The following is a 27,501-nucleotide window of genomic DNA, read 5'->3' on the forward strand; positions in this document are numbered from 1 at the left end:
AGAAATTGTATTTTTGTTTCAAAAACAGTAGATGTAATGACCTATTTTCCCCACAATATTAGCTCCCTCTCTAAAAAAGATCAACAAATTTCGATAGTCTTTGTATTATTTTACTTTGCTTAAAAGAGAGAGATGCTTTAAAGGAATCTAACAGTATCCAGTTTCTAGCCACTCATACAGCAAGAAACAAAACAGAACTCAATTCAACAAATATTTGGTGGCTTCAGCCTTTTCATAGAAAGTCCCCTTTTTACTGGTTTCTTATTAAACAACTGAGTTCCCAAACACCTACAAAATTAATTTTCTGGATCACTGTGCCTGAGCTATTCTTTTCAATAAATGAAGCCCAGCTTTCTGATCTTTGTCACTTCACTGACAGTTTTATTTGTGGTAGAGGAGTGTATGAAATTCTCCAGCTACCAGGAAGTCAGTGACTATGCACAGATCTGCACAATAGCGTTTGCATTCCTACTCCAGGGGGTAGAAATACTGCGTATATTACTCTCCCCTTTCTAGCTTCCTAGAGATCATTAATCACTGGGACATGACGTCCACCCACTCAGACTCCCAGCCCCCTCCTGATATGCAAATTCAAAAGCAAAGGACTATTTAGCATGGCTGAATGCCTTGATTAAAACCTTGTTAGTGGGCAAAAATGACACTTGCTCTAATATGTGGTGCTCTAAGCTTCTCATATTCAAGTGTTAAGCAACGATATTACAGAATTGCACTAATAGCAACAACAATATAGGTTCTAAGTTAGTTAAGGTATTGTCTACAGAAAAACTTTCACTTATTGGTAAAAAATAAAAAAAATCAAATTGTAGTTAGCGCTTATGATGAGGGAGCAAATCAAACCATATTTCAGGGCATGCATCCAACATTTGATGTTAGTATAAAATAAGTTTATTTTGAGCTCAAGGGCTCCTTAACAGACTGTTCAAGTCCTGCATTTGGACACTAAAAAACAGCATTTAGAGGTGTAAGATTCAAACTTACATGCCGACAGTAGGTACTGATCTAAGCATCCAAATGTGGGATTTACACATCCTTTTAAAAATAACCACTGTTGAAAAGTGGGACTCTCAGTTGAAAGTGTTGTTTATACTCTGAAAAGTGACTATAAAAATGTTTGTGCCTCAAAGACGCCATACAAAATGTGCTCAATTTTCAAGTAAAGAGATACTTTTTTGTAACTGCCAGCCCTTCAGACTCCATCTGAAATCTGGATTCTAAAAGTCAAGCTGTATTCTGTCTGGTTTGTGCCTCATCTCCAGCAATAAAGATTCTACAATTAGAGTTTACTGTAGTTCAGAGTTCTGTTGCTGAAACATAAACCTGAAAATAATCCAGCTCATACTTTTTTTATACCTAAACTGGCTCAGCAGTGCTATCAGAAGTTAAAGAGGAGTAACACACACACACACAGATCTGGAAAGTAACATTTGTGTTTACTTACAACTACACCCATAGGGGACTAATGGAGTATTCAAGCCCCCAGAGGTTTATAAGGGGAATCCCCCTGGGCTAAAGTCACCCCATTCAAAAATTGCCTTATTACATACAAAGAAGTTATATTAGACAAACATTTGAGTTAGGAAATGCCACATTCATGGTTTCTTATGAAGTCTTAATTTTGTCCCCTTGTGTGTCCCAGTCTGTGCACTGAATGAGATGGCAGAAGCAGCATGTAATCATATAAAGACTGCATCATAATGCATATGTACAAGGGGAAAGAACTGATGTCCTGCAGGCAGTCTTAAGTGTGGTATTTCCAGACTTTCTAGTGCCTGGCTTTGCAACCTAAATAATGTTCTTTTAACAGGTTTTTTGTATGCAATTTCCTAGGTTGTGGAGGTGTCCTCCCCCCCCCCCCCCCCCAAGACAAATGCTATTATATACACAACTGTTAACAATCACCTCCTCCCCTCATCACGCATAATCAGCAAGATTTGGTCAGTACTACAGTACAATTTTCTATCACTTAAGCTACAGGACTAGCTACATTAACTGGCAACAGAAGAAGGCTGTTATCTCAGAGAGACGGGGATAAGCTACTGCAGCCACATGCTTGGTCTGTCAGATGATATGGGGAACCTAGTCTGGAAGCTGGAGGAGCTCCTGACATGTTGTGGTGTACCCAGAGGGGAGTATAGACCACTAAGCCATGTGCCAGGTCCACCAGTAGCGTGCCTGCTAACTGACAAAGGTAGATGTGACTAAATCTCTCTAATACTCTGCTCACTCCATGGCTGCTTGTCTATTTCAGATTCAATTTCACGTCAGTTTGGATCTACAAAGCACTTAGCAGGCTGGGACCAAAGTACATTATACAGTAGCTATCCATTTACAACAAAGCAAGACAGCAACAGTCCAAGATAGCTATGCTTTATGGGGGTGCTACAGGTAGATTGGCCAGAGACTCCTGGGTGTAGGAAGCAGAGCATTTTCAAAAATGGGCTTGCCCCTGCTGTGGAATAATTTACCAGAAGAGATCAGACAGAACCTGCCCCTACCAATGCACTGGTCTAAATGCAAAGACCCATCTCTTTAATAATGCCTTCCTCCAGTAGTAGTAGCTCCCAACAATCCACTAATTTCCTCCTCTCCCACCCCCACACACTTCAGGTGAAGAGGAGAGCAAAAAATGAAAACAAGGGAGAGGGAGAATACTGCCCTTTAGGGCACGCACACACAGCACTATCTTTAATTACATGGTACTTAGGCCTTATTGCAGATATGCCTTAAATAGTCCCAGACTAATCTGCACCAATTGAGCGCAGCTCTGATGCAAGATGTAGATTCCCAGCAAGTAACTCCACTAACCCTGTAGCTTTTGATAAGTTTCAGTCAAATTTACTGACAGCAGTAAGGGGGTGAAACCTATAGCATTCTTCTGAGAACTGTTGGCTCAAAGCAACATCCTCAGAAGATTTTGTAGCTAAAACTATAGCCTTTCCAAGTTGAAATAGGCAACACTAGTGTCTGTCATTAGACAACTTGGGCGCAGTGTTTGTATCTACTAGGCTCATGTGTGTCTTTTTCTCAATTTAACAGACATCCAGACTAAAATAAAAAATAAATATCCCAAATAAAAAACTATAAATTCTAAATGCACAAGAGTGGGACCCTTATCAAAATAAATTTGATTTTTGTGTGTGCTTAAGCTGCAAACAGTTCAAGAGAATTTGGTGAAAGAAAAGAAAACCACCACTTTATAGAACAAATTCCTTACAAGATCAAAAGCAACATTCGAGGAAGCTGCAGATTCCCCAAATAGCACAGGAAGATGACCTGATAACTAAGGCAGCTTAATGACATTTATACATAAATAATAAGTAGGACAGTGGGAAGGCAATTTAGAATTTTAACTATTCCAAACCCAGTCATATGCAGGAGCACAGATCCAACAGCATGAATTTATTGCAACTGATTCACCTTTTGGCAAATTAGAAATTATACATGTAAATGACACTTGCACCGCTAGTATGCCAGTATAGAAATGCTGGGCTAATGGTGACTTAAAACACCAACTGAACAGTTCCAGATTAGTGCGTTGAAGTTGCAGAAATTATACACAATATTTCTCTACGGATATTTATCGGAGACAATTACAGTTAAAGATAACTTCAAGGAGTGCTGCAGCTAGAATTCCTGTAAATAATTTTATCCCCAATATTTGCACAAGTACAGTTTTACATTTCAGTGTATTCTCTCAACAGCCTTAATAAGGGTTATGCAGTTCAGGGATTACTTTTTATATATTTTTTGGACAGTGGACATTATTTTGATCTGCTAATATCTAAAGAAAAATATTTAGTGCTCCAACTAAAAAAAAATATATTGGTTCTGTTAATTCTACCAACCTGTGCAATTCTTCAGTTTTGTCTTCAGTAGGGCCCACGGTTAATAAGCAGTGGCGAAGGATGGCAGCCATATAACGAAACTGATGAGATTCATTCTATATAAATATAAATTATGAAGATATTTTTCATTTTGACGATTGCAAATGAGGGTTTCAGGTCACTAGAATAATAAAAATTAAAGATGGAAAACACCCATTAGATCATATAATCTATTTCCTACCAATAAAGGATTGCTCTTTCAGAGTTCATTTGAATGCTTGGTGCAGTCTAGTTTTAAGTTACTCTTGATCCATTATTGCCTCTGGGAGATTATTTGGGCTAGATTCACAAACTTTATGCACCTTTAAAAAAAAAATCACTGGGATTCACGAAGCTTGAGTTAGGCACCTAGCCTCCATATAGAATGAATGGGGACAGACAGATGCCTCAGAATGGGATTCACAAAAGCCACTACGTGGGGAGGCTTTCCACTTAAGTTATCCAATGGGAGATATCAAGGCAAGGGATTTGTCCTAAGCCCTTGCCCCATTTAAGGAGGTTGGCTCTAAGTCCAGGTTGCAGGAAGGTTCCTCCCTTTGCAGGGCTGGCAGTTATAAAAAAGTCACTCTACTCTTAGCATAGGAATGTATGCCATTTTTGCAAGAAACTGAGGGGAGGAGGAGAATCTCCCTCAACAGTCAGGGTACTCAGTTGGGATGTGGGAGACTGGTGACTCTAATCCCCCCCTTCTCCTGAGGGGGAGATATTCTGAGGTGGGGCTCTCTCAGGCTAGGTCTACACTACCCGCCTGAATCGGCGGGTAGAAATCGACCTCTCGGGGATCGATTTATCACGTCCCGTTGGGATGCAACAATCGATCCCCCGAATCGACGCTCTTATTCCACCAGCGGAGGTGGGAGTAAGCGCCGTCGACGGGAAGCCGCAGAGGTTGATTTTGCCGCCGTCCCTACAGCGGGGTAAGTCGGCTGCGATACGTCGAATTCAGCTACGCTATTTGCGTAGCTGAATTTGCGTATCTTAAATCGACCCCCCCCCCCCCCCCCCCGTAGTGAAGACCTGCCCTCAGTCTCTGGTGTTGAAGCTGTTGTATTGTGGATAAATAATGAAAGCGTCATTGGGCTGGAGAGAGAACAAGCACTAGAATGACTTTGTAGTATAGTGGTTCGAGAACTCACTTGGACAGTGGGAGATCCAGGATCCAATGACTAATATTTATATACAGTGGAACAGTTTCAGCAGGAGAGAGAGAATAAGGGACCCCACATCAGACTATCCCATTGCCCAGTGGTTAGGGCACTCACCTGAGAAGTGGCAGATCCCTGTTCAAATCCCTTTTCCTCCTCAGGTGGAGGGGGAACTTGAGCCTGGGGACTCCTACATTTAGGCCACCGGGCTAAAAGTTAGGATGAAGGTCCTCCTCCCCCAGCTGTTTTGTGTAAACTCATCTAGAGGGGGCAATCTGAGAGGTGAGCTCTGAACACGCATACTGGATCAGGCCCCACAGGCAAGTTAGACAAAGGAATGCATGCAGGGCCCAAATTGCACTAGGGTTGGGGGGGGAGGGGAGAGAGTGGGATAGCTCAGTGGTTTGAGCACTGGCCTGCTAAACCCAGGGTTGAGAGTTCAATCCTTGAGGGGGCCACTTAGGGATCTGGGGCAAAATCAGTACTTGGTCCTGCTAGTGAAGGCAGGGGGCTGGACTCAATGACCTTTCAGAGTCCCTTCCTGTTCCATGAGATAAATAAATATATGGAGATATACCTATGTCTGGATGCCCAGCATGGGGCTACACTGAGCATGCTCAAACACAAAAAACATAGGCATAAGGAATATTTATAGTAAAAATGTAGGAACAGAGGAAGTTTAGGTGCCTACATGGTTTGGCAGCAGCAGAGTAGGGGTTTTGTAAATCTCACTGGAGCTTGATTCTACAATTTAGGTGCCTAAAGTGTTAGTTAGGCACACAAGTCCTTTTGTGCATCTAGCCCTTCCAGTCCAATAGATTTCATAATTAGGAAATTTATCTTGATATTCAGACTAAGTCATCCTTTGCTCAATTTCAACTCCAATTTATACCTCAACTATCTTCTCCCTTTCCCTGCCATTTACCACCAAATTTTGGTATGTTATATTACCCTTAGCCCTCCTCATTCCGTGAAGTGTCACTTCTCTGTAAGCTATCCAGAATGTCACTGCCATTTTTTACACTCCTGTTTCTCACTGCAGGTTTGGGGGGGAAGGGGAAAGAGGGAAATCTCATTCTGGGGGCACTAGATCTATTCCCCCTGGAAGCCCACATAGCTGGAAAGGGAGGCAAAGCTAAAATTCCCAGAAGAGGAGCCAGCCCTTGGTGTCAGAGATTTGTCCCTTGTTGTAATCTGGGACAGTGGCAGCAACATTCCTTCATGACTCCTGGGCAGAAATGTCACTGACTCTGCTTTTGAAAGTTTGGACTACATACATTCCTCAGTTTAACTGGGACAAAACAGCCAAACTCCTCCCACCCCTATTCCCCTTCCCTTGGTCTTTTTAAACATCTCAATCTGCTATCCTCCATATTCCTCCTTACTCTCCCTTTCCCCTTCAGTCCTTTTCCTCTCCCTTATTTAACTTGTCTACTTTTTCCATTCCCACTCACCTTATCTTTGCCCTATTTTATTTAAAAATGACCTCCCCCACTCGTCCCTCCCAAAAAAGCCCTAAACAGCAGCAAGAAAATACATAATTAAAGTGTGCCAATAACCACCACAATCATTTAGTTGTATGTGTTACCCCTGTACCCTTACCTATGTCTATTTTCTTTTTGACTGTTAGTTCCTGTTGTCAGTGAATGTCTCTTTAAGTGTTTGTACAGCACCTAACACAATGGGATCCAATTCTGATTGGGCCCTGGGGTGCTACTGTAATATAAATGTTGGACCACCACCACCACCTCCTTCAAGTTGATACTCACTATCAACTCTATTTTGGCATTGCTACTTTGAAATTCTCTCCTGCCATTGAATACTGGTGTTTCAGATAGGGGTTTTTCCAGGTTGAATCTCATTTTGTGCTCATAGGAATAAACTCTTTAGATCCCTTTATATTTTTCCATCCTGCCTGATGTTTGCAACATCTCCTAATTCTGCATCTCCAGCACACTTAGTGTATTGTTTATCTCTTCTTCCAGATCATTAAAAGGGATGTTAAACAACACTTTGCCTAACAAGGATTCTTTTGGGAATGGTTTAGAACTAGAGAGAATAGTTTTTACTGAAGTGCTATTTGACTTTGGAAACCTTTAGCAAGTAAGTTACCATAAAAGCTTTATCTCAAAACACAAAATAAAATTTCTAAGCCTAGAAGAGATCCAACACTCGTGTGATATAAAATAGAGTGACCCTACGCAACAGTACTTCCCTTTCCTCATTATGCTCCCTCTGCACAAGCTGTTTCTTCAGTTCAGACTGGCTTGTTTGGCTCATCCAGGGGCAAAGTTCTGAGATGAAACCTCCACTTTTCTAAAGATATTCCCCAACTGAATCAGTAGGAAATGCCATTGCTGAGACTGCCAATTCCCACTCACACAAAACTCCATCGTTTTTGAGGTTTCAGTGCAAGAAAGCATTGGGAAAGATGCAGTCTCAACCTTCTTGAGAAGTCCACAGTATCTGTACTCAGACCCTTCCTTTCAGGTGTCAGAAAATGAAAACAAAATAACCAAGAGTTGGCAAGACAGCTAACTGCTGATTCTTCCCTATAGTTCAGCCAGACCATGGTTTCACTTGATATTGCAACAGACTTCTCAAAGTCCTGTAGACTATCAATTGGGCTCATGTTGGAAAATTCAAGCAACGAACAGTTTCTAAGAGCTTAGTTCAGTGGACTAGATCAGAACTAAGACTACTTTTCACGCGATAAGTCCCTAATTACAGACTGCCTAGCTAAAAAGATACAGGAACAGACATTAGTGCACTGTGACTGCTAAGAGATACCATATTAAACTTCAATCTTTATGTTCTCAAGAAAGAAAACAGTGAAGGGCTACTCCCTTTTCAAAAAACATGGGAAGCCCAACTTGCTGCCTATTATTTTTTTTTTTTAATTATTACACTATTATTTTAGGCTATTTTGAAAACCAACAAACATTGGATGGGGAAAAATGCTTAAGGCTACAAATTGATCTTATCGGGGCAAACTATAGCTCCAGTGAATTCTGCTCTATATTTTAAGATGGGCAAGACCCAGGAGTACGTGGTCTATCCCGTCTTGAAAATATATTGAAAGATCTGATGATCAAAATTATAATAGACATCCCCATTTTGTGACAGCTGCAGTTCCCTCCAAGTCAACCAGTTCCAGTATGATCAGGTCTTAGATGACACCTCACATTAAGCCTGAATGTTTTAGATATTTTTAAGCAAGGAGCCCAGGGCCATGAGAGGTAGTTGCTTTATGTGCAGTAAGCAAAGCATGTTACATAGCCACTCTTCCCTCTGCAGTCCCTTGGTCAGGAGACAGAACCTTCATCTAATGCTACTGGAAACCCTTAGATGGAAAAGTAGAATTTATCAGCATCAAGACTTGGGTTTTAGAAGAAGGAGTTGCTACCCATGAAGTAAAAACATAACATGGCTTGAGCCTACAGTTTAAAACTTTTGATTTTCTGACCAAGTAATTCTGTCTGAGGGAAATAAAGTCATTTCTTTTCACCCAACTTTTTTCAATCCATACATTTATGTACACACACACACTTACTTAGGAGGTCATATTTTCCACCACTGAGCACACACATTTAATGCTATTGTTTGTCTAGGCAAAGGTAAGGCATCTTCTCCGGTCAAGATAGAGACCTTCTGTTTAAGTATTGAGGTTAAGTCAAAAGCAAAAGCAAGATAGAAGTCCCTTGCTTTCTTCTGGCTTATCCAGCAGTATGAAGACTACACTATCTACTGTGACATTTAAACCTAAACTTTTCTATTTGGGGATTTAAATTTTTCTTCAGGGCCTCAATTTTGGGAAATTTTTAACTGAATTGTTAATTTCAAAACTCTTCAAGTCCCACATTCCCGGGTGAGTAATTAAATCCAAGCTCTCACGTTCTTAGGATCGTTAACCTTTCTGCAGATTAGTCTAACACACTGATCTTACACAAAAGAATCTCTGCTTATAAATAAGACATTTGTTTAGAGGTTTAACTATACTGGCAAAATTACTATAGTGTAAATACCTTAGCAGTTGTAATCATATTTACAGTGCTTGATTCCAAAGAGCTTACAATATAATTTTAGGCTGTGATACGAGTGGGGTCAACAACAAAAAAGAGGGGAGGACAAGGAAGGCTGATGTGTCATATTCCAGGTGCCGTAGGCTCTCTCAAGGCAACTGGTTTGATATTCATCAAAAGAAAAGGTAAATCCTATTTAAAAATTACACCAACAAGGTGCATGTATTGCTTCTCATCATCATTTAACATCCTTAGGAAAAAAGCACACCTCTTTCCCTCAAACAAACAGAATTACTTGTTCTTAAAAAAAGGTGCTCTGTTTGTAATTGTGCCCAGAGAAAAACAATCAAGTCATTGTTCCACAGCCCTAACAATTGCTGGCTATAATCCAGAGAGATGTTCATCTGAACACACATTTAAAGAAAAAAGTTATCCTAACCAACAATATGTATTTTAATGTGCTTAACTAGTGCTTATTTCCCTTTGGAAACCTCAAGCTCTCATCCAGCCTCAGTCTCATTAGACATTCAACTGCATATTTGAGTTTATATTTAAAAACTTAAAAAAAAATAAAATTGTATTATACCAACCATCCAACCCCAACTGTATAGCTACTTTCCTCTGAGGACCTCAAAGCTTTTTCCTAACATTAAGGATTCATCACCTTTTTGAGGTCCTAGTTCAGACAGGCACTTAAGCATATGCTTAACTTTTAAGTACTATCCTAAACAAGGGAATGTCCTGCTCTGATGACTGGGCAACTGCTTCTCCAATGTAACTATGTGGTGGCTGTGGTTCTTGCAGACAAAATAAGTCCAATCAAAGAATTTCAACTCAGACCGTACCTCACTGTGGACATTCCAACTGTCGAGTGTCACATTAAAGAGAGCTTTGAGTGCCTCAATGGCACAATCCGTTTCTTGCAGCGATAAAGGAGATCCATCATGCTCTTCAGCAGCTTTGTACTTGTCTGTCCATCTTATGCTAAATGAACTTTCCAAGGCTTGAGTCAAAACCTGCAACCCTTGTAGCTCATGATGCAACTGTGACCTAATATCTGTGTGCAGAAGTGACAGGAGGAAGAGAAGGCGCAAATCAAAACATTTAATGTCATCAACAAACTGTTGGTCCTTGCATTTTTTCAGTAGATTGCAAAGCATAGCTGCAAGGTTCAGTTCCAAACTGAGTTTTTGTGCAATGGCACTATTAAAAACTATGTTACAGAGGCATTTTAAAGCTTCCACTATCACAGGGAAATTGGACACATCCTCCAAAGAATCTTCTGTCATGTCTAGCTTTGCCAGCCTCATCAGGATCTGCATGTTTTCCTTTGTTGTCACAGGCACTAAAACCTTCTTATCTCTGGAGAGAATCCGAAGGGCTTCGAGACAGGCAACTTGATATGATGTTTTTATGTCTTTTTCAAGGATGTTTAAGATTCCTTCACACAGTTTCTGTGGACACATACAAAAAAACCCTCAAAATTTTAATCATTGTAATTTTGAAAGCAAAGTCTTGCTATTATCATCAATCAAATCATAAAACTTCAGCCACTTTCTTCAAGGAACTTGTTTTTAGTCTTATTTTATCTAGGTAATTATTAGCTTTTCAAAATATGAACTACTACAAAAACATTCAGAGAATATCATTAAAGGTTTTTCTTATACATAAAACCAAAATAAATGGATACAGCTAGAGATGACAGCACATCTCCTAGTCACAAACAAGCTGCCAGTTTCACCAATACCTTGGTTCTATACGTTAATCCTATTGTGTCACAGCAAGACTTTGGTTACTTTTATGGAAGCAGAGAGATCCTTATAATAGACCATTATATTTTTAGTTTAAAAAAAGAAATCATGCTGTTTTAGTAGTCTTAAATATTTGGAATATAGTACATACCTCTCCTGCTAAGCTTGTAGCTAAATGGTTCTTCATGTGCATACACTTCCCTTATTTGAGATTTAATGACCCAGTCAGAGTCAAAGTTGAGGGAAACTCAAACTGGTATTTAATAGTCTGTATGCTAACAGACAAAAGAGGGCATATTAAAACTAGCAAGACGAGAGAGTGAAATGTAGACTTTTAGTAACTTAAGGTAACGAATACGCAGTCATAGCTAGGAGAGTTTCAATAATACCTGCAAAACATAGTGACAGGCCATCCTGATCAAGAGACTCAAAGATTGTCCCGTGATCAAAAGATAGAATGCTATACTTATGTTACAGGCAGTTAATTTGCATTGCTGTTTAGAAAAATACAAGTGATTTAAGAATCAAAAGATCAGAAAAATAACATTTCAATTACAGAAAGATTTGAACACACTATTCTGATTATTTTCTACAAACTAAAACTCAGACAAATCAACCAAGAGAGAGGAAAGACAGAATAGAAGAGACTGCATGACGGAACAGGGCTCCATAATTTTTTTATTGCCACATATTCAGGATGACAACATTACTCATGGGTGGCAGAGTCACGAGTCTAGTTATGAAAGTCTTCCCATATAAGTGGCAATAAAAACTTTACTGCATCCTATACCACCCAGATCCTTTGGTTTTTGACCTTTAAATCTTCCTCTGCTTCTTGTCCCTTGAAGTACGTTAGTTACTAGTGCAACAGTGTAGTCACTTTTCTGGGTAGTTCTTAGTGACATCCACTGGTGCAGTATGAATCAATTTATGACCAGAACTATATGCCATGTACACACACACTTCTCAGTTTCTTATGAATACTAATATACTGTAACAGTTTCCTACTTAAGGAAATGTTGCAGGAATTGGATTTTTCAGCACTAAAATAAATGCTCGTCACCCAGACCGAGAGCTAGAGATGAAAGTTCCACTGGACACGCTAGAGGGAGTTTCGTTACAGTAATGATTAAGAGAATGAAGAGTCATGTTGAAACAATGTATTATTCAACTAAACTAGGCAGGTCAAACTGTGGTACAATGCTGTGTAATACACCAAGATGTTAAACAGGAAAGCATATGATATTATAATCAAAATGTGAGACGAGTTAGTTATTGACTGTCACACCTAGCTACTTAGTACACTTGGAACGTTTTGGTTTAAAGACCTACCAGGTTGCTGCATTCTTTGCCTCTAAAAGTTTATCTGGAAATCATTTTTGATCAGCACAGATGGGGTTATATTTACATCATGTACACTAAAATAGACAGTCACTAAAACACAGAATTCCAGTCTCTCTGAAACACAGTATTGTTAAACCATGTCTATGAAATATCCTGTAATCAGCAAGACATATGAAAAAGGAAGCTTAAGAGTGGGATTTTCAAAAGCACTCAACATAGGCCTAACTGCTTTCACTGCGGTTAGTGATAAAACTCTCTGACTTCAGTGGGAAAAGCTGGGCAATGCTGAAGCCTTTGAAGATCTCACCCTTCAAGTTTTTAACAAAAATTATTATAGTTTGGAAGTAATGGTCAAATCAACCTCTACAGCTCAACTGACTTTTCACAAATATTTTAATGTAATTAAAAAGTTTTCTGTATAATTATCTTTGCTTATAAATCGGAAGCAGCAGTTACTAAATCTGCTAGATTTTGATAACTAATCCAGACAAGCAAGAGTGGGCAGCACTGGGGACTACAAACAGAAACTTGCTAATAGCAGGAACAGAATAAATTGACCCTTTTTCTGCTAGAGTGATTCAGTCAAGAAACCTCTGTCTCTGCTGACACAGTACTGTAATCCACAGTGGCAGAAAAACTGCTTACTGATCCAAACTGCCACTGTGAAACAGTGTTGTAGGAGAGGTGGTCTCTGAGATAACCAAGTGTGGGCAATTTCCCCCCCCCCTTTTGTTCTTTAATAGTGGTAGATGGAATCCCATGGATGAGAATAAATGGGCTGTAAAAAGAGGTGAACAGCAATTTCAGCAACTGTGGGGCTGGCAGAGCAAGTGTCTGGGTGTTAACAGGACATATTGGGGCATTGCTGAAAGATGGCAGAGTTAAGGTTGCATGGACAACCTTAACTGTGCATTTCCAGGCTTTCAGAAATTTGAGCTTTGCTCAACTCAATGTTCTGCAAGGAGAGACTTCTAGCAACCTTATCTCTGCATTATCAGTTTGCCATTGAATTTCCTAGTTTTTCAAATAGGAAAAATATGTTAGTAGTTATTTAGGCAGTTGTACATATTATGTCGCACAATTTGAATACCAAGCCTGCTAGCCCACTCCCCACACATCAGCTAGGCTCCACTAGCTCTGCTTTAGCACATCTCCCAGCCATGCTGCTGATCCATTCAATGCGTTCCCTCTCCAACTTGCCCCTCACTACTGGCGTTTTCTGATCTATGCAAACTCAGTTTGATTTGTTGTAGCTAGTGTACAATCATGCTGAGAACAAAAAAACGTAATGAGCCACATGGGGATCGGGCTTTTTTGTTGTTCCCCTTAGTGAATCACTCTTTCCATTTGGATAATATCAGGAACTTGAAAAATATACTTTCCATTACTGCAATATACAAACCAGTAGCTGAACACAACTAGCCTATTGCGTAGAACAGTGTGACTATGGATGGTTCGCTGTTATAGGAACTAACTGGAATTTAAGGGTGAACAGCAAAAGTTTTGCTAAAAATAAGTATCTACTTCCAAAGTTTGCTAGGTTCTCTTATATTTGATGTACTTGCATTTTTGAGTTATGTCAAAGGGGCCTAAAGCATATAGAAGCACCCTTTTCAAATACACACATCTATATATTATTCTACTTTAATGCGAGATTAAAGAAAATAATTTGCCTCTACAACTACCTCACTCTGAACTGCATGCTGATCCTATTTTCCTGTACCAGAGCGCAGAGTATCAAAAATGCAGGACAATCCAGCAAAAAAAGTAGTAATTGAATGTGACCCTTAAGTAGTGTGTTTTTAAACCATCTTCACTTATCTTGCCTCTTATAAGCAATGCAGTTGGGACTGATCCTGCATTCTTTTGCACACCCTAAAGTCCACCAATTTCAATGGGAGTTCAGAGTGCCCAAGGAATGCAGTTTAGGGTCCTGGTAGGTTGTGTGAAAAACTCCCAAACTCAAACCTACCCATATGCCTTTGTTGAATTTGTAATCTAGATTATCAGTAACCTCAAGGGTCAGGTCTTCTGCTTTAAAGCTAAATTGATATTGGCTCAATCTTAAAGCTTTATGATTTTAATGCAGTATTGTGGAGGGAGAGAATTTGACTTGGGAGGGTGATGGAACATCCACCTGCTTTAAAAAAATATTCTTAACAATTCTACACAGTTATATGGCTTTGTTTTTTTTAGAAAATGTCCATTTTAAAAAGGCCTCAAATAGTTAAATCATGGTCCACATTGTTTTTTGGAAAGGGGAGGGGGAGAGCAGTGATGGTGAGGAAATCAGTCACATCACAGGTTTGCTATGAAGTTTCATGTGCTTTATAGTATGAGAGCACTGGCAGCACCCGCATCTTTGGCCTCAGAGAATAAGATTATGTGCCAGAGCACATGATGTTCCCAGTCACTTGAATACATGGTAACTGGCAAGTCATTCTGCCTTCTCCTGGGCTGGCTTAAGTCTCTGAAGTTCATTGTGTCTTCTAACCAAGGTTTTTCATAGTTTTAAATTCTCAGTTGATTTTAATTAAGCTCTCAGTAGGGGGTTGATGAGATGGGCAAGTTTTAATTTATTTAATACAATCTACTTTAGCAGCTGCTCAGAGGGCAGAATGTTAATGAGGTCAATAGGAGCTCCACACATAAAACAGATGCAAAACTAGGTCCCATAAAAAATAAATTTAAAGGGGGTGCGGTGGGGGACAGGCTAGTGAATTAAAAATAAAGATGAACAGTGAAATAAGTACAGTAGCCCTCATTCTATATATGCCCCCCCAGTTTTGCATTGACCATGCACAATGGATTATAGAATGTGTCAAAGAAAGAAGTTAAGAGTTTCTGGCAATCAACTAGGAGACAGCTAGGGATTTCAACACCGAGCAAGGTTGTTTGGGATTGCTGGATAAGTGGAATAGCTGGCTATTTCTGCTAAAATGATCAGCATTTTATGGCATTAGATTTTGGAGCGAAGCAACTATTGGGCTGAGTGAGAAAGGGTATGCTCTTTACATGTACTATTTCAAGCTCAGAGTATTCTCAAGATGTCAGTACTGCATTGGTTTCTTTTCAGTGCAAGTTATTTTCATAACACTGTCAAAAACGATACATGAAAGCTTAGATTCTAGAGCACAATTTTGTAACAGTGGCTAGCGTTCACAGCAAATTCTGTGGCTGCAGAGTCGCAGAATACAGAAGCCCCAACTTCTTGTTATTTTTAAAATGTTTAACAATCGTTTCATTTTATTTCTGTAAATCCACTTACACAGAGCATTATGTCTTAACTGTTGTGACAGCAGCTAATTCAGTCAGCATGAGTTCTTCACGTACACCTATTTTTTTTGTATTTTCTTGCATGTTTTCTCAATGGTGCCAGCTTCCATATATGTAAGTCAATCATAGTGTATATATAGAGCAGTGGCTCTCAGTCTTTCCAGACTACTGTACCCCTTTGCAGGAGTCTGATTTGTCCCGTGTATCTCAAGTTTCACCTCATTTAAAGACTACTTGCTTACAAAAATCAGACAAAAATACAAAAGTGTGATAGCCATTATTACTGAAAAATTGCTCACTCATTTTTACCATACAATTATAAAATAAATAAATTGGAATATAAATATTGTACTTACATTTCAGTGTTTAGTATACAGAGCAGTATAAACAAGTCATTGTCTGTATGAAATTATAGTTTGTACTGACTTCGCTAGAGCTTTTTATGTAGTCTGTTGTAAAACTAGGCAAATATCTAGATGAGTTGATGTACCCCCTGGAAGACCTCTGCATACCCCTGAGGTACACATACCCCTGGTTGAGAACCACTGATAGAGATACAGTATTCTAGATTTCTTGAGAGCTTTGAGAATTAACGACATTCTGAGTTAAACTAAAACTCCAATTCGTTCTGAAATAGAAGATGCTGAACAGAATAGAACTGCTGAGCTGTTGGTGAAGTTAGTAGATTCATGCGAGTGTGTGGTTAGAGGGGATTGTGGTAACAGGTAGTTGGCAGGTGCTAGTGGCACATTTACAGCCCCAAACCACACTGACATGATGGTTCTTCCCCACCGTGCTTGCAGCGACCCACCCCTGCCCCCCAGACAGCAGAGAGGGCAAGACTCTTCAGGGACCTGGGGACCTGACAGGCCATGTGGGGCTGGCACACAAAGGAGACAGAGGAAGGGGAGGTACCACTGTCTGGAGGTAGTGCAGGAAATAGTTCTAACAAAGTAGGGGGAGCCTAGAGATGGGGAAGAAAGAAAAACAAATCTAGAATTAAAATACAGAGTCATAAAATGGTCATTTTACCATGGCGTGAATGACAGCAAGGGTTAAGGAAGCACAGGGGTTATGGTTTAAAGAGGTGGGGGGGTTTTGTTTATTTACAAATGTGATAATCATGTGGAAAAAATTAAGTGCTACTAAACCATCGCATACAAGAGTCAACTGATAAGGCGCAAAAAGGTAAAGCAGAGGAAGAGAGAAATCCATGGTTAGAGAAACAATGCTACCAAAGTTTAAACAGCTGATCATAAAGGAGTCAAGAGAAAAATAGAAATTACTCCCCTGATGAAGTTTTGGGACCACAAGAAACTAAACTTATTGGAGTGCTTTTTGCATTTGGCTGCTGCTCCTTGATTATTTAAGCTCATTTTTCCCCCCCTTTTAATATAAACAGTTTTCCTTACTATCTTGGACGAATTTACTTCCTCTGTTACAGCAAAAGTATTGTTAAGCTTATAAACTACTTCTGGCTGTGAAAAGTCACTTGATAGAGAAATATGACAACATATTAGGAGACCACAGCTCTAGCCACAAAAATGCTGCCATTTTCCCAACTTTAAAAAAATGTCACTGTTGACAGAAAACTTAGATTGCTACCTCATGAGGGGGTTCCAGGTCCACTACAAGTTAAGAATAACATTAGGTTATCAGGCTGGTTATTTGTTTTACTGAAATATTCAATAGAATGATTCTACAATTCCAGCCTGATTCAGTTCACTGCTCCACACAAGAAAAACATGGTTCAGTAAGAGACAGCAGGCCTAGGTTCTGCAGCCACTAGGAGACTGTAAAGTCATATTCTGGCTGGAGGGTCCTATAATACCTGTTGTGCCTAAGTAAGACATGATCCCAGAAAATCAAATTTTCATTTTAAGTTCAGTTATGCTTACAAAGCTTTTTTTTTTTTTTAAATTGAGAGGTGTGGCATTACCTCAGGGTCTGATCATCCTTTAAGCAGACATTGTAAGAGCCCTATAGATATGCTTTATTTTTTTATTTCCATTCACAACAGGCATGTGTAATTCTGCAATATCAGTATGCACTGAGTACACTGCGTGAGATGAAATCAAGTGCCCCTAGCTCCCAAGAAGTACTATAAGATAGTGATATACACCAGAGTGCAGTAATGATTCGATTTTAAAGAGTTAATAAAACCAAATTCTTGACTGAGATGAGTCCCATGTTTCTATGCCATCCTTGTTTGATAGTCAATTTTTTTTTTTTTTTTTACAACGAAATAAAATATAGTGTGCGCTTGGGATGATTTCAAGAAAGAAAAAGGCAAGAAAAACAGCTGAAAACTTTAAAAATCAAGTTCTGTATCATGTTTCTATTAATTTTTTTAAACAGATGGACCCCACTGTGGAAAAAATGGTAAATGTGTACATATAGTATTTCCAAATCTCTCAACTGATTTTTATCCACTTGTCATACAATGCACCTTCAACAGCTTAGCCAATGAAAACGCAGTGCCCATCCTGCAGGTCACCTTTTAAACTCTGCATACAAAAGAAAGAAAATATATACAAATAAAGGGTCCAATCCTGCCAAGCCTTCCTCAAGAGTAATCATTTAGCGTAAGGACTACTCACAAGACTTTGTAGGACAAGTCCAAAGAGCACAAAACATAAACTGAAAAAATCATAATTTGCCTTAAAGTTAATGGCCACAACTGAAAGAAGTGAGTGCATGTTTTCCAAGGAAACTTTGCTCCTAGAAGCCTAGTTCATACTGTCTCCAATCATGTGCACACACATCTAGACTGAAGAGAGAAAGGATTCATGGAGATAGCAAAAATACTTTCAATACATACCAAGAAATTTGCATATTAATCAATGACCCCCATCATGCCTCCCTATGGCCATGTTTAAAACATTAAGGGCTTATCTATGCTTCCTGCTAAATCGGCACTGCTGTGATCAATGCAGCGGCGTTGATTTAGCGAGTCTGGTGAAACAAGCTAAGTCGATGGCAAACCATTCGCCCATAGAAGTGTTCTCCACCTTCCCAAGAGGCAGAAGGTAAGTCAGCGTGAGAGCATCTCCTGACGACATAGTGCGGTATAGATACCCTGTAAGTTGACCTAAGTTATGTCGATTTCAGTTATGTAACTTAAGTCGACTTACAGCATTAGTCTAGACCAGCCCTAAATTTAAAGATTATGCTCCCCTCAAAAGCTTTCAAGACCTTGTCTGTTAAGAGGATTCAAAGATGGTTCTCTGATAGAAAATCTTAAATAATGGTCCTGAGTAAACACCATTTTGCTTAAAGCAGTGTAGTAGCAAGGAGAATAGACTGAAAAAAATTGCTGTAAAGCACTCAGACAACCCTGCAGCATATAGCATGATGCCAACAAAGCACATTAAAAACTTAGACATGATCCAGTTACAGACACTTCTAAAGTTATGAGAGGAACAGTTGGATAATCAATTCAAATAACTGCAGGTATGTTTGTATTTTGGTGACAAGAACATTGATGCTTGTATTTGAATATGCAATCACCTAATACACTTAATCCCTTCCACAGAACTACAGGTTACAGTGTCAAATCCATGCAGTGCTACCACAAGTTATAAAGAATATCTGAATCCTTACAATTTAGGAATTTTTAGATGAACAGCTGGAAACAAGTTTCACAGTTTATAGGAAGGGTGTTGAATAAGATGTCAAGAATGAAGGAAGATAAGACACCACCAGAAAATTACTGAGAGCGTGGAACAGAAACCAAGTCAACAGGAAGAGAATTAGAGAACTAATATATACAGGGACTTGTGTATTATTTAAAGTTCTTTATGTTTAGTTGGGTTTATATAGAGGCCCAGAATGTCAGTGTACATAGTAGTCACATAAATATATTTAAAACATTTTCAATAGAACTATGTTATTTATTCATAGATATGTCAAGTCATCTTAGCCATTTTGTTTTTGTTGGATTTTGATTTATAGAATTTAGAACTATGATGAAGATTGGAATATATATTAACAACTTTGATAGTTAGAAACTAACATCTTCAGGTACCATATCTAGTTTTAAGTGGAAGTATATTGGATATTAAACCCACTATACCCTCAAACATTCCCATATATTGATACTAAATACTTTTTTCTAGCTTTTGTGTGTTGGATAAATTCACATATTGCCTTTGAATCCATTTCTGCGCTTGACTCATGAAGACAGGATTGTTCTTGTATAAGTGGTCTAGCTCAGTGGTTCTCAAACTGTGGATCGGGGCCCCATTTTAATGGGTTCGCCAGGGCTGGCATTAGACTTGCTGGGTCCTAGGGCTGAAGCCCAAGCCCCACCGCCCAGGGCCGAAGCCAGAGGGCTTTGGCCCTGGGTGGTGGGCCTCAGGTTATAGGCCCCCTGCCTGGGGCTGAAGCCCTTGGGCTTCGACTTTGGCTCCCCAGGCTGGGCGGTGGGGCTCAGGCTTCAGTCCCCCGCTCCTGGGTTCATGTAGTAATTTCTCTTGTCAGAAGGGGGTCACAATGCAATGAAGTTTGAGAACCCCTGATCTAGATAATCCTAATTTTCTTGAATGTTCTTGTTCTTCAAATAACTGCACATGGCAACTGGTTCTTTGAATAACTACACCCACTTATGGTGTCCACATTCCCCAGAATAGCAGTTCAGAATGTTTTCTCTAGCAATGCCCAATAGGGGTCATGCGTGTGCTCCCACCATGCCCCATCACCCCGTCCCCAGGGAATAAAGGGTACAGCAACCTCAACCTCCATTTAATTCCTTCGAACTGCTTTAGGTAATGAGTTGGAACAACAGTGTCCATCTGTATTATTCTTGTTACTGAGTATTTAGGCTGGAAGTTAACAGTTTGTTTATAGTTGGTTACTTTTTACTGTTTCAGTTAGCGGCAGATCGGGGGGGGGGAGGGGAGGGAGAGAGGGAAGAGTGCAGCTTTTGGTAGAGCCTAAATTCCCAGGTTTTAAGTCATGCCAATCCTGGGGAGTGGGGGTGGGGGAGAAGGAAATATTCCTCTCACTGATACCCAGACAATAAGGCACATGTCATGGCTGAGGAACTCCCAGTTATCCCAGATAACTGTACCATTTGCACACCCATCAAGAAGTGGGCACAAAGGGAGAAGCAATCTAGACTGAAGCTTTTTCCTCATGGGAGGGGGAGGGGGGAAGAGAACGACCCCAGATAAACATGAAAGCTATGTTGGGCTCTGACCATAGACAAAAGCTTCTTCCTTCCTGAGACAGTCTTCCAACTGTCCTATCAGAGTTGTGATACTAAACTCAGGGGCCAGGAAACAGGCAAACTCAGGAAGATCCATCAAAACAGTCCTGCTTTTAAGGACTGAATAGTTCTGACTCAACATCAGCTCCAGTGCCAACTGCAGAGAGGAGCTTTAATCAGCTGTTCTCAAACTTCATTGCACCACAACCCCTTTCTGACAGCAAAAATTACTACGCGACCCTGGGCGGGGCGGGGGGGGGGGGGGGGAAGACACTAAAACCTGAGCCCTGCCACCGTGAGCCCAAAACCAGAGTCCTGCTGCCCCGGGCAGAAGGGGCCGAAGCCCAAGGGCTTCAGCCCCAGGAGAGGGGGCTGTAACTTGAGCCCTGCTGCCCAAGGCAGAAACCAAAGCCTTGGCCCTGCAGACCAGGGGTGAAGCCCTCAGGCTTTGGCTTTAGCCTCGGACCCCAGCAAGTTTAACGCCAGCCCTGGCAACCTCACTGAAACAAGGCTGCGACCCACTTTGGGGTCCTGACCCACAGTTTGAGACCAGCTGAGCTTTTCAAAGAAGGCATTATTACCTGTGCCGAGTATGAGGTGGAGTTTTCAAAAGGAACTGCTACTACCCACGGGAAAGGAGTGGGACTGGAATCCTCAGTACTACGCCACAGCAGGGAGCCAATGCAGATGTCTACCTCCTCCACAAAAAGAGCTCAAGGGAAGAGGAGTTCTAAATGTCATCTAAACTTACTCCTCTGTCACCAACTGATCAGCACCATCCCGCTTGGCATTGGAGTACTCAAGACAATTCTCTGCTGTGCCTCCTCTGTTGGCACTGTCAACTTCAGTCAAGTCCCACTCTGCATCAAAGGTTTCAGCTACTGAGGGATATTCAGTGAGGGAAGAGACATCTGCAACATCCTCAGTGAAGAGGTCTTTTACAAATAACTTTGCAGCTCCAAGTAATTCTTTGTGTCTTTTCACCAAACCTCAGGGTCACTTCAGAATCTGAATCACCAATCTTGCAGATTTCCCTGGTGCAAGTACCTTCCACATCTCCTCCACAAAAAGCAACAAGGGTACCAGTTACGAAAACTTCTTTGAAACACTTCAATAAAATTAAGGACACAAGTCCCACTTTTATCTTTCAGCCTCCTGTCATGGTTCCTGCATCAGAGTTTTCTTCAAAGACACCAAATCCTCGCAGCCTCTGATAGGAGTCTTCCGTTAAAAAGAAATATCAGCAGAGAGAAAATAATAATGAGAAGAAGCTTCCTATTACATCTAAGGATGATCATTCTCACTATGCTCCTTGGTTTCCTCTGAACTGGCCAGATCTCTTTCCCATATGGCCTCAATACTCGTAATTTCAGGAGCAAGTTCTCCCACAATATACCAGATCTATTTGTGACTCACAGTTTGCAGACTCTCAATTCTAATAATTTTCCTTGTCTAGTTCAAGACGCAAAGGAACAAAAAATTTTAAGTGATGATGAAATACCTGCTCATCAGGACAATCATTCTGATCCTATACATGATTCTTCTTTCTTGCCTGATGAAATCATTGCACAGGCTACTCCACTTTCAGCTGATGATTTTAAAACTTTTCAGGAATTACTGAAGCATATAGTTTCAGAGTAGCAGCCGTGTTAGTCTGTATTCACAAAAAGAACAGGAGCTCCGGGTACTTGAACCGCTCCATGTCGATGAGGAAGGTGGAGACTGTAGTGAAGGTGGAGAGGAAGCAGAGCACGGACCACAGGCCGATCCAGAAGGTGGTGAAGGCGCGCTTGTCCGGGAAGTAGGGGTTGTAGAGCGGGTGGCACTTCCTGGACACCATGGGCACCCAGCACTGGCAGCCCGGCTCGCAAATTTGTTAGTCTCTAAGGTACCACAAGTACTCCTGTTCTTGAAGCATATAATGTACACACACACACAGTTCATTTGGATATAGTTCAGGAAAAAGCATATAAACTATTTGATATTCTACAATCAGCAGCCCAAGTCAAAGTTGCAACACCTATGATGAAGGGATATAGGATTCACCAAAAGATATCTTGGCTGCCCATGCCTCCATTCAGCTACTTTCACCATTTCATGGTGCCGATAGATATCAGATGCCATTCAGAAGATTTGAGTATTTTTATACTCATTTGGCACCATCATCGCTGGTTGTTGCTACAGACAATAAGAGAGCAACACACTCTGGAAAATCTACTCCTAAGGAAGGAAAAAAAAAAAAAAAAAAAAAAAAAAAAACACCACACACTCAAGAAACTACATTTTTTCAGAAAGAAAATGTATTCAACATCTTTACAAGTCAGGATAGCAAGTTATCAAGCCATGATAGCTGCAATTGGATAGACTCAGATTTTAAGGACAAATTATCCTCAGAGCGTAGAGATTAATTTAAAGCTATTTCTTGAGAAAGACAGTTTATTGCTAAAACTTCTCTTCAGACTGCATTAGATGCTGCCTATTCTGGTGCTCGTTCAACAGTTACAGGTATTGTAATACAACATTCGTCATGGTTATCTGCCTTAGTTTTACCAAAAGAAGTTCAACCAGCAATTGAAGACTTGCTATTCAAATGGTCAGAATCTGTTCAGTTCAGTTATAACATTGATGGAGCTGCAGGTTTTTGCCTGGAACTGGAGCACAGCTTCAAAGCCCATTTTATAGAATTTCAAAAACAAAGAAGACTGAGGGCAAAATTCCATCTCCAGATATAGGAAAGCTCAATATTCTTTTTTCATATTCTCAACACCAGAGGCCTTCTGACCAATTTAAAGAAAGATCTACATATTAAAAAGAAGTCAGCTTAATTACCCTCTCCTGTACTACTCAGTGGATCAGGCACAGAGACATCAGATTTGATGCAATGGTCAAGGATCTTGTACTAATCTACAAAGATCTATGCCCCTTTTACGTCACACTCTGATTCCTGTCTATCTTTTTTCCTGCAGGCTTGGATGCCATTCACCACAGATCGATGGGTCCTTCAAGGAGGCAAGGATTGTTATGCCATTCAATTTCAAACCTTTTCTTCCTTCCTGTCCCTCTTCCCAGTTCCTTTTCAGGGACTAGTCTCATGAGAATGCCACATGCCAGCAGAAAGATGACCTCATCAAGTTAGGAGCATTAGAATTAGTACATCAGAAGGGCTTCTATTTTCTTTATTTTCTCATACTTCTCCCCCCCCCCCCCCAAAAGAAAAAGGTGGCTGGCATTCAGTTTTAGATCTCAGGAACTTTAAATATATTCAACACACCAAGTTCTGCATGGTAACTCTCGCTTCAATTATCCCAGCACTAGATACCATGGATTAGTTCATTACCCTCAACTTACAGGACATTTATTTTGATGTGCAAGTGCACTCACAAATGCCAAGTTTTATGGCTCTGGGGAGTTGCTATCCATTCTGGCACTTCCTTTCAGAATGTCATTGACACTGCGGGTGTTTATGAAGCGCCTGCCAGGGCTAGCAGCTCATTTATGCATACAAGCATTGCACATTTACTTTTATCTGGACAACTGGCTTGTAAAGGGGAAGTCACAAATGCAAGTCATAGCAGCGGCAAGCAAAGTGATTAATTTATTTTCATCCCTGGGTTTGGGGATCAACATGAAGTGAAATCTGGATCTGTCCCGATCTATAGGAGAACTCTGATGAATTCTAGATTGAGTAGCAGTGAGAGCATTCTTTCTACTGAACATATTTCAAATAAAAAAATTGTATCCTTCACATCTGTACCTACTCTTTGCCTACAATGAGAAAGTTTCAAACTTTTAGGCCATATGGATTCATATACATTTGTAAGCCCATTCGCCAGATTGTGTGTGTCAGACCACTTCAAGCATGGAACAAGTCGGCTTAGAAACCAATACTCCATGATTTGTCATTAAAAGTACTGATTCCATATCAAATCCTGGAGCCTTGATAGAAAGATAGATGACAAAGGGAAATGTATGTGTGGGAATTCCATTTGCTTCTCCAGTCATGTCTGAAGCTCTGGTAACTGATTTATCCAAAATAGGCTGAGATGCACATATTACTTGTGTCCTCAGGTCATGTCTAGAATCTGTGATTCACATAAACATACTAGAATTGAGAGCAGTGAGATTAGCTTGCAAATCTTTCTGCTTGTCATCAAGGACTCTTCAATCCAAGTTCTCATGGACAATTTTACAGTCACATATTATACAGACAGAGGTTGAGATCAGACCATCTTTTTCAAGAAGCCACAAAACTTTCAGAATGGTGTATTCAGAAGCACATCAGTGACAGCTCTTCACTTCCTGGGAGAGAAAAATGGTATTGTGTACTCACTAAGTAGGCAAATGTCTTGTTTGACGAATGGGAAATGAAAAATTTTCTACTAACCCAAATCTTCCAAGAATGGGGAATTCCATTTGCTTCTACCTGCTCGGTTGAGTTAGTGGTCCCTTCATTTATTTTTCCTAATCAGAACCTCCAACAAGATTACTTGGCTCTTTTGTTATTTTTCTTTATCAGGTCTTCTGGAACTCTTTTTCCCGAAAGCACAGTGAGGCAAAACATGCATGTCAGAAGCATGACAGACTACAGCCGGTTGTGTCACCTCCGTGGTAGCGGACTGTAAACAACACAGAGCAAAGGAAAGACTGCCTGAAAGGGGGCATGCACAAGTAGAAAGGTTTGTTTTGCTTACCTTTCTTTTCTCCTCATCTGCAGGATCAAATTTGAAAGTGGCCCTATTCTGGAGAAAGAAATAAGTTAAATGTAAAATTGCCATAATCTCATTAGAACCAATTTCACAGTTTTAACATGAATCTCAATTGATAGGGTTCAAAGGGACTTTCTTGAATCATGTAATCTAACCCACTGCATCCAACTGTGAGACTACAGTAAGCTTGCAATAAGTGCATCTAAATTGTTCCCCAATTACCCTCTATAGTTGTCGTATGAGCCTGGATCCAGGAGCTATGTAGTTCTAACCTTTACTCCCTTTGTGGTCATGGCCAAGTCACTTAGGGCCAAAGACTGACCCCATTGAAATCAGGGGTATTTTTGTCACAAACTTCAATGAGCAGTGGAATCAGGCCAGCGAGGTAACTGCAGTTTCCCTTGTGTGTAAGTAGGTATTATCTCCATCTTTTCACCTTATTCAGGTGTTGAGGATTAGTTACATGTGTAAAACAGCAAGGCTATCTAGTTACTCAGGCTTTACAAACTAAGGGTACATCTACACTACAGCGGGGAGTCGATTTAAGATACGCAAATTCAGCTACGTGAATAGCGTAGCTGAATTCGACGTATTGCAGCCGACTTACCCCGTTGTGAGGACGGCGGCAAAATCGACTTCTGCCGCTTTTTGTCGGCGGCGCTTACTACCACCTCTGCTGGTGGAGTTAGAGCGCCGATTTGGGGATCGATTGTCGCGTCCCAACGGGACGCGATAAATCAATCCCCGAGAGGTCGATTTCTACCCGCCGATTCAGGCGGGTAGTATAGACCAGACCTGAGTGGTGCATCTCATTTGTAGGTTGGGAAATTTTGCTTTAGGCAGACTTTCCAAGTTTGGGGTATTTTTAAAATAATTCATCCAGAAAATGCTGATTCAAATAAAAGTGAGTACAGTACAAGATCTGTTGACATATTTCTTCAATTTCTAATTTTTACTGGTTGTCTAAATGCATTACCTAGTGTTCTTTCATTATGGGTACAATTAAGTGTGAGGAAGGTGTGGTCTAAGAACTTGAGCTAGTGATGGACGTTAGTTCTATTTTAGAATATTCTGAACTGTATTAATAATTAATCAGCACTCAAGTGGCAAAAAATATTGTTAGAAAAAAATTCTTAACTTGAGAACACCAATTAGTTATTTTAACAATATTTGGTCTTTAAGAATGCTAAAGAGAGATAGAAAGCAATAGAGTGCAAGACTCTTGCAAAGCTATGTAATTTTATCTAATGAAGTGAACATTGAATCTTTACTATCTCTGTCCTTTAACACTGTAAGAGGAAAAAATGACAAGCTGCTACCTTTCATATAAATGATCCAAAGGACAAGCATGACTGCTTTACATGGCTTATCTACAGGCACTCTCCCTTGCATGGCACCAAGAATGCACCTATGTTGGCAAAAACAAACGTCTAACTCACTATCAAAAGTTATCAGCATCAGTCTCTTCAAGAACAACATGCTCTCAAGGTCAAATTATGATTCTTTTAATTCCCCTCACATCAGACCTGCCCAACGATGCAAGAAGTGGTAGCTGTTTTTAACTACACTTAATGGTCATGAAGGTACCAGCAGAAGGTCTCTGGGTAGAAAGAAGCAGAGGACAGGCTTTGGATATGTCTTTAGGAAACAAAATCTGGCTCAGTATTAAGTGGGACTCCCCCAAGTAGAACATCTATTAGAGCTAGATGGGAAGAGTTCACAAACAAAGACCACCTCCTCATCACAGATGTCTGAGTGAAAGAAAGGGGCCCAGACCTTGGCAGCATCTTTTTATTAATACGACACCTTGAAAAGACTAGAGAAACCTTCAATGGGGGTAAGGTATCTTTGAGCAAGAGAGAAAACACGCATTTGGTGCGCCCACTGCAGATGAGGCCAGGGAGTGGAAAGAGAAGGAATGAGCATCTAAATAAATGCTCTTTTAAACAGCCATCTGCAACCACCAAGAAACAGCTCTTAAAAGTTAGACACACACAGAACTGGGTCCTTCTATTAAAGAAATAACTTATCTCCCTACAAAAGTTTGCTGCTGCTTTTAGAATCTGCTGGGTTTTCTTTTCTTAAAAATTAAAGAAGCATGCCTAGAGTAATAGGTGGTTTTCTCATGTGCCTTAAGAAATCT

The 27,501-nt window shown here is 40.3% G+C and overlaps 1 protein-coding gene across 2 annotated transcripts in view; it reads right to left on the reverse strand.

Moving 5' to 3' along the window:
- Positions 1 to 27,501, reverse strand: part of RIC8B (RIC8 guanine nucleotide exchange factor B) — a 65,329-nt gene that overhangs the window by 34,382 nt on the left and 3,446 nt on the right. Inside the window, exons 2-4 of one of the 2 annotated variants that reach the window (XM_054032824.1) lie at positions 25,344 to 25,391; positions 9,918 to 10,526; positions 3,867 to 3,961 (exon numbers count right to left, since the gene is read on the reverse strand). In XM_054032824.1, the coding sequence (XP_053888799.1) occupies positions 3,867 to 3,961; positions 9,918 to 10,526; positions 25,344 to 25,391 (752 nt within the window). The remainder of the gene's footprint in view (positions 1 to 3,866; positions 3,962 to 9,917; positions 10,527 to 25,343; positions 25,392 to 27,501) is intronic. The other variant, XM_054032833.1, reaches the window with a different exon arrangement.

The sequence above is a fragment of the Malaclemys terrapin genome, chromosome 1, assembly GCF_027887155.1.
Source record: "Malaclemys terrapin pileata isolate rMalTer1 chromosome 1, rMalTer1.hap1, whole genome shotgun sequence".
Classification (NCBI taxonomy): Eukaryota; Metazoa; Chordata; order Testudines; family Emydidae; genus Malaclemys; species Malaclemys terrapin.